The sequence below is a fragment of the Protopterus annectens genome, chromosome 3.part0 (assembly GCF_019279795.1).
Source record: "Protopterus annectens isolate FY-2018-M chromosome 3.part0, PAN1.0, whole genome shotgun sequence".
NCBI lineage: Eukaryota > Metazoa > Chordata > Ceratodontiformes > Protopteridae > Protopterus > Protopterus annectens.
Window position 1 is genome coordinate 906658170 of NC_056731.1, and position 12084 is coordinate 906670253.

The window sequence follows — 12084 nt, forward strand, 5'->3', positions numbered from 1 at the left end:
ACAAGTTACAAAAATCAAAAACATTTACTGGATACTACAATATAATAATTGAAGGATACAACATAAGGGGAAAGCTTCATAGCATCCTGAGAAGACACATGGGAAGAAATCTCCCATTACTGGAAGCCTCATTATTGACCAACTAGCATCAGATCATCATAAAAGACGGTGACCTGTATTCGGGCATATTTAAGGGCTTGCAAAGAACAAAGACTGCGTCAAAACAATCAAGCAGTACTTTGAATGCAGTTTTATAATCTGTTTGCCTACCCCTGGGAGATTTATTAAGACTGACATGACTGATGAAAAAAAATTTATTTCTTTTAGAAGTCTTAAATCAAGGAATACAAAATCAGAGCAGTATGCCTACTAATTTTAGCCTTCAATTTCATGTCAAGACCAGTTGTTGTACAATGAGATTGTGTAGTATCTAAAGCCTAAGCATAATTTCCCTCTATATGCCGATTGCAGTTCACATTAAGGTAAGACAACTGGAAGTGATAGCCCAGATGTCTGCAAAACAGCAACAGCTTTGTGAATCTTCTTTGGACCAGTAACCACAATTAACAATAATTATACTCTAATATTAGTCAAATGTATCTAATAAATAAAACCAGTAAGTGCCTTAAGTCCCTAGACAAAATAGTCACACCTATCCCAAGAAGCATTCTCATGGTACTGTAACTTGTTATTATACCATGATGCTTAACAACATGTGCAACTTCGAGGGCAGTGCAACTGCACTTCCACATCTGTTGCCACTCAGGGCAGGGGTGGGAAATAAGGGTAGGTCATAACTTCCTCAATAAGCTGAAAAAGTTGATGGCGCTGTCCCCCATATGATTCCCTTAAGATCCAAACAGGCTCCAGCTTACTCAGAAAAGCCTGGGAGGGAGGGAGAGAACAGGTAGACTTAGCAAAGGACAGAGGCATGGGATAGCTAGACAAAATGAATCAGGCTGGAGGGGGGTACTACTACCCCTTGCCCTAATGGTGACATTCTAAGACATTCATACATCGTACATCTTGACAGAATGACTTCAGCAAAATGCTCAGCTTCAGTTATAACCAGCATATCATAAGTGTTACAAAGTATGCCATAGCTTTGAGTTTATTTCTCTTCTTATTTAAGCTTCTTGCATTTGTGCAATACATTTTTGGATGAGACATTAAACTGTGGCCCTCCATCTTCATGTGTTGGTGGACTAGCTGGGCTAACAAATTTTAAACAAAATAAATAAATAAATAAAGGTTTTACAAAAGCATTAAGCCATCGATGCACTTAATTTGCTCTTTCCTGCAAAAAAAAAAAAAAAAAAAAAAAGACAAAGCCAGAGGTACAGTATTACAACTTTTCTAACACGGGTGAAATCTGTCAGGTGCATGTAATGTGATCAGTCTCTTCACAGTATGCCCAGACTTCCATTTCTATATTGGTACAATAACAGCAAAGGCAGAATATCGACTTTGGTGAACAGGTAAAGCTATATATCTAAGTGCGGATATAGGAGTTAGTATAATTGTTAAGGTCTTTTACTTCATAAACAGATGTACACAGTTTGATTCTGACCTCCATTTTATTAGCCAACGAATACTTCAGTGTGATACCACTCTGTGATCTGTAAAGGAGACAAGACTCACCTATCAAAGCACTTTTTTAAGTTTCCAATCACACAGTATGAAAACTCAGAATCTTTATGGTCAGTGACTGTACCTAGAGTCTCTGTCTGTAGGGTGTATGAAAAGGCACCTTTTTCCCATCTTTGTACAGTTTACAACTCAGTGTGATATATACTGTCCTTTACTTCATTGGTGACTCAAACTACCCAAGATGTCTGCAAGAATATCAAGAAAAAAAGAAGTCGCAGAGTTCCACAGCAAGAGTACAAAACTTTAATAGAGTACAAAATAACAAAAGTAAGCACTTTCACGATCCCCAGGTCGCTTCTGCATTAAACAAAGAATCAGTGTAAATATGAAAAGATGAAGGTAGTGTCTCACCTTGCATTTACACATGTCCACTATATGTGAATAAGACAAATAAAGGGAATTACTAGCCAAAAATTCTGATGAGCCATTCTCAACAGCCACAATTGCACATTAATAACTGCCCACAGTACTTTGCAATGCAGACGTTAAGTAACTTGATGCGTACAATCCACAGACATGGACTTCAGCATTGCAGAGAATGTCAGTTCAGTCCAGCTAAATCAGTGTTACTATAACGGGATGACTCAGCTTATAGAAGTGAACAGCTTATGCCTTTAAAGGTGTTAAATGTAGTTATATAGGGGATTTACAGACCCATACTGAGTACAAATAGTACCTTCAACTTTGGCAAACATGCCACACCATTGCTAAAATACTGCATTTTAAACGTGAACATTGCTCCTGTCTTTGATACAGAGAAAATATGTATCTACAAAAATCTGTTCAAAAATGGTTTGATACTTGTGCATCTACTTCAGTACCACAATTCCAAAGTTATTAATTAGACACCTTCCTAGTACACTTGAAAATACCATAAAAGTACTTGACATCACATCAGTGCCAGCTCTCAACTTTCACTCCAAAAAAGAACCAGGAAAAAGGCTTTAAATTAGACATACACACTATTAACTTAGAACTTCTCAAAATATTTACTTTAAACAAGAGATTATGTGGTTTAAATTACTATAGCCACTGTCCTGCCCGTCACACCCAACAATGCCAGATGCAAAGAAGCATCTTTATGGCTGCTCACTCCTCTACTGCTTACGAATTAGCAAACAGAAGTGAAAGCTCCACTTCATCCCTCTCCTGACATCCTTTCGTCCACACTTCTACCTTACAACTACACTATTTTAATTGTAAAACTACACTATTTTAATTGTAAACCCAAGTATTTCACATTTTAACATTGCTCATTAGGTATATACTAACCTTCGCTTATTGACACTGCAACTTTATAAAAAAATTGCTATACTTCATTTGCTAATGTTTACCACATTATATTTTTCAGATAATTTAGAAGGTATTCAGATTTCTTCTAGGATGAACTTGAAAATGGCCTACCTGGATCAGAGTTCTACCCTGGTTAAAAATAAATAAGACAAAATAATAAAAATACAAATAAATAAAAATCAGTTTTCTAGTTTTTCTCTCAACTATTTTCCTTTAAACAGAGCGAACATTACTAGGCTATGTTATTGAGCATTATAGTAATCCGTATTTTCTTTGCTATAATGACTGTAAAGTAGGACTGGGGGTCCTACAGTCCCCCCCCCCCCAAAAAAAAAAGAAAATGGAGTAATACCTTTAGCCTCTCTGATTTGGTCAGACCTTTTCCTCTGGAAGATTAAAGATATTTTTGGATGCAGAACAGGTTTATTTTGTGCAGACCCATTCTGTCAGTGTTGGATTTACTTATGTAGGACTGTACCAATGTGCGCTACTGTACTGAATTAACTATAGTCAAGGTTGTAAATTGTGCATTTGTTACCCCATACTACCTGCAGAAAAGTTTTGCACTAATACTTTATACATGACCCTTATTATAATCAATACTACAAAACATTAGTCTGAAATGTATCTGTCATCAGAAATGCAAAATATTAACCATGGACCAAATGCACAAAGGTAGATGTTGGTAATATAATTCTGTAAAGTTACAAGTGTTTTAAAGTATGGTAACAGTTAGTCAGGGCACAGCTATAAGAAGTCACAGACAATGCAGGCTGTCAAGCACTTTGCAGTCAGCCTTACCTTACCTGAGGAGGACAACTTAAATTGGTTGGAGATGCAATGTACAGGTCTAGGGTCAAGTAAGGAGAGGACAGGCTGAAGACAGCCAGGACAGAAAGCGACACTCCAACATGTTGTGGTGAAAATGACAGATCAAGAGAGGATCAGATATTTTGCAGCAAAAACTTTCAGATGGCTTTTACAACCCTGTAAGGCAATGCAGCGCATCATTATGGATCTCAAACAAGGACATAGGCAATTTTCAAAACCTGGACCTGAACCAATCTGAGTTTGTGAAAATGACAGATCCTGCCTCTGGTACTTGGTGGACTTTTTTTGAACAAGACACCAAGGCATTAGACTCGGGTAAATCAATTCACATGGCATACCTGGACTTGTCCAGAGCCTTTGAAACAATTCCACACTTGTGAATCATCAATAAGCTAATCCAATTAAATGTAACCCCCTATATGTTATTCACTCGAGGGCAAACTATCTCACTAAAAGAATCCAGTCTGACAGTGCTGCAGGCACACACTCAATTAAAAGAGCAGTTACCAGCAATATCCCTCAGGGTTCGGTCCTGGGACTAGTCTACTTTGTTTTAATGTCAGAAGTACATACCAATCAAAACGACACTCCTGCGCGTAGGGCAAATGCACGGCTCAAAAAACACAAAAGTTCCAGTAAAGACAGAGCCAGCATACTGTGTACGAAATCACTTTAATAAAACAAATAAGCAGACCGGTTTCGGACGGAATAATATCACAGCCTTCCTCAGTGCAAATAAGAAAAAATGCAATTGAATTAAACAATAAATACATGCTTCTAAAGGCCGATTGGTCCATCTAAAATTGTTCTTTCAAACCAGGAGGGAACAACCCTCCCAGTTTCACAATCCACTTTTTCTCTTAATTATTTAGAATGGAATGCCATCCAATTTTATTGGATTTATTGCCCTTTACAATATCAATAATCAAAAATGAAAACCTAGCAGTGTGGTGTATCAAATGGTGTTTGTAAAGTGCATTCAAAAGTTTTTTATTTTTGATATTACTGATGTGTTCTGAAATTCTTATTCTAAATGGGCGAGAAGTCTGACTAATGTAAAAAGAACCACAGGTACATGTAGCTTGATATACTAACCAATCAGTACTACAGTTGGCAAAGAAGTTAATATCATAAACTGAAGGGATATTGCGATTGGAGAATTGTTTAGATTTTGTCACCTTATCACAGTGGATACAATGTCCACACGGATAGCAACCAACTAATGGGTCACCCATAATAGTAGTTTGTATATATTGGGAAGGTTGATATATAGACCCATGTTTATAGTGACTGAAACAAGAAGCAAGGTTTTTACCTTTCCGGTATGAAAATAAACAACTTTTGGGTATAATTTGGGATAACTCTTCATCGTATTGTAAGATATTCCAGTGTCTCCTAACACTTTCAGTCAGGTTCACAGTGTTCCTGGCATATGTTGTAACCAACCGAATAGGTTGCTTTGTTGTAACATTATGATCCTTGTATTTCAAAAATTCTTCCCTGTTGATTGAATTGACCAAATTACTTGCCTGCAACACATAACCCATGCCATAGCCCCTAGCTTTAAATCTACCAGTAAGATCCTTCCTATGATTCTGAAATGAAGAATCATCTTAACAAATTCATTTTGTTCTAATAAATTGTGATTTGGGGATGTTGCGGGCTATATGTGGAGGATGAAAACTAGACGCATGGAGTATGGTATTATATTGGGGATATTTTCTGAACACTTCAGTGCCCAGCGTGTGATCTGATAATCTATTAATATTTACATCCAAAAATGTAACACTGTTAAGATCATAATGGATAGTAAATTGCAATCCCCAAGGGTTCATATTTAGGTAAACTAGAAATTCATGTAGCATATTGACCTCTCCCGTCCATACCATCCAGCAATCGTCCAGGTAACGTCTCCAAATGTCAATGTATTCTAAATAAATTTTAGTACCAGGGTCATAAAAAAGCTGTTTTTCAACAAAAGCCATAAACAAATCAGCATAAATGGGGGCAAAAGAAGCCCCCATTGCTGTGCCCTTTGTTTGTAAGTAACAAAATATCCTGATAAAAAAATACATTACTACTAAGAGCATGACCCGCTAGCTGTACCAAGAAAGAATTGAAATCGGAATCATATAAATTGGCCACCTCCAACCAATATGTAAGCGCCTCCAAATCAAATTCATGTGGAATATTGGTATATAAGGCGCACACATCAAGTGTGCACATCAACCAGTCCGGTTCTAACTTACTCTCTGAAATGATTTGCAGGAGGTTAGTAGTGTCCTGTAATCGGTGACAAAATCTAAACAATTCTCCAGTCGCAATAGCCCTTCAGTTTATGATATTAACTTCTTTGCCAACTGTAGTACTGATTGGTTAGTATATCAAGCTACATGTACCTGTGGTTCTTTTTACATTGGTCAGACTTCTCGCCCATTTAGAATAAGAATTTCAGAACACATCAGAATATCAAAAATAAAAAAACTTTCGAATGCACTTTACAAACACCATTTGATACACCCCACTGCTAGGTTTTCATTTTTGATTATTGACATTGTAAAGGGCAATAAATCCAATAAAATTGGATGGCATTCCATTCTAAATAATAAAGAGAAAAAGTGGATTGTGAAACTGGGAGGGTTGTTCCCTCCTGGTTTGAATGAACAATTTTAGATGGACCAATCAGCCTTTAGAAGCATGTATTTACTGTTTAATTCAATTGCATTTTTTCTTATTTGCACTGAGGAAGGCTATGATATTATTCCGGCCGAAACCGGTCTGCTTATTTATTTTATTAAAGTGATTTCGTACACAGTATGCTGGCTCTGTCTTTACTGGAACCAGAAGTACATACCAGACATCAAAAAGTCTGCTGTTGACTGCAAACTTGGAGTTGTTATACATACTCCTAGAGGGCCTACCTATTCTCCAAGAGGGCCTAACTAACACTATCAAGTGGTGCTTGGACCACATTCTGAAACTAAATATCAAAAAATGCAGCATTGTGTACTTTAGCAAATTTGGGGACTTATGTTCCTAATACAAAGGCAACACCCCCCAAAAACAGGCACTGTGATTAGGGACTTAGACACTTGACAATGCTATCTTTTGACCACTGCATGATTACAATTAAAAAATCCTTTTATATAGCCAGACTAATCGCCAAATGTTATACCTTCTAGAGCCTAGAATGCACTGCCCACCCACTATTCCTCACGTTTCAGATCAACTACAGAATATAATACCCCTTCTGTATGTATTTGGCTAGGCATATGATCCATCTGGAGAGACTGCAGGGTTTCTTTTTAGAAAGTCAAGGACATGTTTTCCTTGAGCTACTCTGACTGCCTTAAACAAATCTCATTCTTTTCTGTCTCCTACAAACTATTATGAGAGCTCTACCTTAACTACAAAGCCTCAAAGGATCAGGTCCTGTGTAACCACCTACAAAACTAATGCAACCCTAAACACCTGCTCAAGAGATGTAAACTATCAAAATATAATTAGAATCTGTTAGCAGGATAGGCACCTTTTGCAAAGAATACCTCTTTTATGCAACAGACTCCCTGAGAGGTTTAACAGACTAGCTCCATAACCCTTTTTAAGCATAACCTGGGTGACTGGATGGGCACTAGTACGTACACCCCCAGTCTGGCCGTCTAGCTATTATAGAAATAGGTCAAAACTGATCCAGTATTAATGTCTTAGTAAATGGGCAAGATCATTGGGTAGGCCACAACTGGTCCATTACATCAAAGATCTAGTAAGAACCTGTAACTTACCCATATATCAGAAGAAGAGAAACCAGTTAGGGTCATTCAAGGGCCAGAACAGGTGGAAGGGAGGACACCCACTGCCCTGGAAGGGTGACTGCATTAGGGGGTTAACAAGGAATTTCTTCTTTTATCCTCACATTTCTTTTGAGATTTTTTCCCCTTCTCTACATGGTACGGGTAGCTACAGCTTACACTGCCACAGCCATAAGTAGAAGGTAGGAATGATAAGGGTGACCATTTGGTCCCCCTTACAGTGTTTGTAGGGGGGTGGTGCCTTTGACTTACAAGCCCAATCCTCTTTTTTTTTACAAGTTGTAAGGCTCTCCTGACTGTTAAGTGGATAAAACTGAAAATATGATATGGGAAGTTTGGATATCCACAGTGCTGCTAGTTCTATAGTTGTCATTAGTGTTACCACATGTCCCTCTTTGCACAAGACTGTCCCTATTTGAACACTTGTGACCTGAAGTAAAAATCGAAAAATGCAAAACATCCTGAAATTTTATGAGAAACACATTTCAAAAAAGTTGCATAAACAATTATTTTATATCCTAACCACCTAAATATTATATGAAATCACATATGAATCTCAAATTCTACAGTGATAAGCTTTTATTTTGGCAAAAAAAAAAAAAAAAGATCACTTTTGCACTGGCTGTGGGTACAGCTTGTCATGTAAAATCTTGTGTTTGCACTAAAAATGTGGAATGCTAAAAAAAAACTGTTTCACTGAAACTTCCTCTTTATGCACACTTCCAAAGGAAGATGAACTAGGAGGCAAATATAAAAACAGTGTTTAAAGCATTGTGAGCAGTTTTATTCAAGGCAGCTAAGTTTCAGACATCTTCACCATCCAGTAAATTACCAGCCAAGTCAATATACTGTTTAAACATTCACAACAACATCACTGTAAGAACAGACGTTATTTGATTTTAAATTACTACTTTAAAGCTTACAGCGACATTAAAGAAAAACACTTTTTTTAAAATATATAAATGACATGACCTGTCATTTTTCCACAGACCAGGGTTGTTCGCAAGAGGCCTGGTGGCATACCCATAAAACATACCACCTAGTACAATCTACTGCGCTAGCTAATTACACTGACCTTATTTTCCTGATGCTCGTCGTCATGCCCATGGTCAACGTGCCTAAAAGCCATGTGAAGTTCTTTGTCTGTGTACCCAAATACAGAACTCTGGAAGGAGGGCTCATCTGGCTTCTTTTTAGGGATGACCATGCTGCCGCTCACACCGCTTTCTGCAAGAGACAAGTTTGCCTGTGGACTGACAACAGTGGATTTACTAGATTTACTAGACTGCTGAATTACACCAACGCTTTTTGAAAGCTGCTGTCCAGTTCTGGATTTCAAAAAAGAAGCAGTTGTGTAAACCGGAGTGGTCTTCACCTCTACAGGTGCATTCTTTGGGTGGGAATCAATGTCATTAGGGACATTCTCAATTTTAGGGGCCCCCCTTTTCATCTGTTTCTCACGCGTCGGATCTCCGTGAGGTGCCCGCTCCTCTCCTGAATGGAGGTGGGTATGCAATGCCTTATGGTCATCAATGTGCTCCTCCTTAGCTTCAGAACAGTTTTCATGTTCCCGAGCGACCCCATGGTCTTTCCCACGGATCTTATCAATACCAATACTATGAAGCATCCGCCGTAACCCATCAGTGGTCAGTGATCCATTTTCCCCAAAGCGATCAAACAGTTGCTGCAGGTGGGATCGTTGCGTCAGTACTGCAAGTTGTGGGTTTCCTACTCGCAGTTCCTCTGTCTGAAGTGGGGGTGGCAGCTCACCAAAAGCTTCCACAGTGACCACCAAAAAGCGGACAAAGAGATCGCTAAATACCAACACTTTCATCTGTTTGTTTATAGTCATCCTTTGAATAACAGCGAGTCCGTTTAAGGAATACTTCTGTTCATTTAAAGTGCTACGATGTTACACTTCTCTTCTCAGAGCAGCAAGCGGCAAGTGCTGATATATGACGTTATCGTCACGGTTAATACAAGCTTTCTCGCTTTAGACCAGTCCTTTAACAGGGAACTGGAGGAAACTAGTGCAAGTTCCACGGTATGATGACGTAGTACGTCGCACTATCGCTGACGTAATGTCGCAGGGGGCAGGTCGATGTTTGGGGACATTTTTAGTGGTATTATTTGCTAGTCGACTAGCACTGGAGGTGGAGGTCGTTGGAAAAAGGTTTATAATGGGTAATTTATGCCAGGGGGTTCTATTGGAGTATATGGAAGCATACTGGAAAGTATACGGAAATCAAAACACCCACTTACAGTAACAGAGCTTGCGGCTGCACGGGCACATCCGCGCCACCCCGGGAGTGCCAGCAGATTGGGAAAGGTGGGCAGGAACTGCAGCGTTGCCAGTCGTCAGGCCCGAGATATTTTCATGAAGTGTTACTGAGAATGAAGCTAAAGTGAGTGTATGCATAGTTGGTTGAGAGGAAAGGTATACAGCGATAACATGAATTATCTTTGCTTTTAAATGTGCAAATGTTGTCCAGTACTAATTGTAACGTTTCTGCTGAAATTCTGTTTGGTTAGAAGGAGTACAAGGATTGCATTTATGTATACGTAAAGATATATTTAAATGAATATGAAATGCTATTTTGAATATGCTAATCTATATTTACTATCGCAGTCCAAACAGCAAGCTCCTCCATAGTCCTGTTTGAGTAGGCAAGAGCACAGATAGCCACATGGGTAATGTGTTGACATTGACACTTATTTGTATGTGACATACTGTGTGAGGAAAGATGCAGTCAGATTTCCTTTTATGTGTGGGGCAGGGCTTCTCTGCAGTACAGTGTGGAGTTGTATTAAGTTTGTGCAGTGTGCATTCCATCTATGTGTATCTGTTTATATTCATGGAAGCATTTGTCCTCCATGGCCTCCACCAACCATGGGTTGTGCCCATCTGGAGCTTCCACCTGTTTGATTGTTATTTGTTCCCATATACCTCATGTATGTAATTGTTACTTAATTTATTACCAGAAACACATTATGCTCTATATGATTATTGTTCCCTTTCCCTTCAATTTGAAGTGTGTTAGAAATTGTTCAGTCAATATGCCCATCTTTTTTAACAGGGTTGTGTATCAAAAAGCAGTAGCACTACACTATTTCAGACCCCCTATTCCAACAAAACAAATAATAATATCTTTAATGCAGACATGCCAACACAAGGCATGCAGACATGCCACCACAAGGCAGTGAACATGGACTTAAGCAATGGGCATAATACTGGTGTGTCTCTTGAGGCACAGTGGAAGTGCTTATAATTTAACCTGAAAAATGTACTGCTATGGAAACTGTGTTCCAAACATGAGAGAAGGTAGACTGTGATTTAGGGAAGCTGTATAGAGGGTATATTTCTTTCTGAGGAAGATTCATTAGGAGGGGCAGGATAGCAATATTTGAGTGTTGCCGATGCATGGGCTGCAGTGTGTGTGCAAGCTGTTTGTTCGTAAAACTGGCTGACATAAGAGGTAAAAAGTGCTGGTGGTGTGTGGGAAGAAAGTACTGTATTTCACAGAGAGTGTCAATTGGTTGGAATTGTTACACACAGTTTTACGATTAAACACAGTAATGAAATTTAACACAGTTTTTACTATAGCTGTAAAAATGGAGTAATCTGCATTGCATCAATTAGGAAGAGGAAAGAGCAGATCAAGAGAGATTTTTTTGTATATATTTTTTTAAATTAAATTGTAAAAACTTTGTTCACTTTTAAGGGCAGAGTAGTGGTACTATATAGTAATTTTAGGATTGAAATAACTAACCACTTTACAAAATGACAAAGAAAAAGACTTCAAAGCACCACCACGGCGATAATAAAACCTTTAGGCTTGTCACATCCGAAGCAGACAATCCAATAGAGCAAACTATTTATTAAGCAAACATGTATACAAACGTGCATATAAAACAGTAGAAATAAGTAAAACAATAGATGAGTGCTTTTGGCTATTCAGCCTTCATCAGATGTTTGCTCATTAAATAGTTTGCTCTATTGGATTGTCTGCTTCAGATGTGACAAGCCTAAAGGTTTTATTATCGCCATGGTGGTGCTTTGAAGTCTTTTTCTTTTGCTGTTGTCTTTTTGTCTTCGGCACCTTCAGTAGAGACTGGAAGTAATTTTCTCCTAGACTTTACAAAGTGATGTCTTCCTAATGTGAGTCTGAAAGAGAAATTTGTATTGGTAAAAATAGGTGTGTATAGAAAGTGATTTTTTTTTGACTGGGGATAGTATTTGGTCGTGTTTGGAATGTCCATATTCTGAGTAACATTTGTTGAATAAGTAATGTAGATTCGAGTACATAAAGTAGGAAAGTACCCTTAGCCAGTTGCTTAGAAAGTCTGTGAATTGGAGTGTTAAGCTGCTCTGGGTCCATGACCGGTTTAAAAGAGCTGAATAAACCAATGCCAAGCTGTCCTTAACCTTCTAGGACAGCTTGGCATCGGTTTACACACCATTTTTTTCCACTACCATCTGTTAAAATGGCAAGCTAGTTCG

General features: G+C 38.4%; 2 protein-coding genes across 3 annotated transcripts in view; one reads left to right on the plus strand and one right to left on the minus strand.

Moving 5' to 3' along the window:
• LOC122796950 (zinc transporter ZIP6-like) overlaps window positions 1-9569 on the minus strand; it is a 382396-nt gene extending 372827 nt beyond the window's left edge. The window contains exon 1 of the mRNA XM_044065725.1: window positions 8659-9569. Within this exon, the coding sequence (XP_043921660.1) occupies window positions 8659-9435 (777 nt within the window). The 5' untranslated portion in view covers window positions 9436-9569. The remainder of the gene's footprint in view (window positions 1-8658) is intronic.
• A 127-nt stretch (window positions 9570-9696) lies between these two features.
• LOC122796618 (activin receptor type-1-like) overlaps window positions 9697-12084 on the plus strand; it is a 446478-nt gene continuing 444090 nt past the window's right edge. For both annotated transcript variants that reach the window (XM_044065233.1, XM_044065231.1), the window contains exon 1: window positions 9697-9988. The gene's annotated coding sequence lies outside the window, so the exon portion shown is untranslated. The remainder of the gene's footprint in view (window positions 9989-12084) is intronic.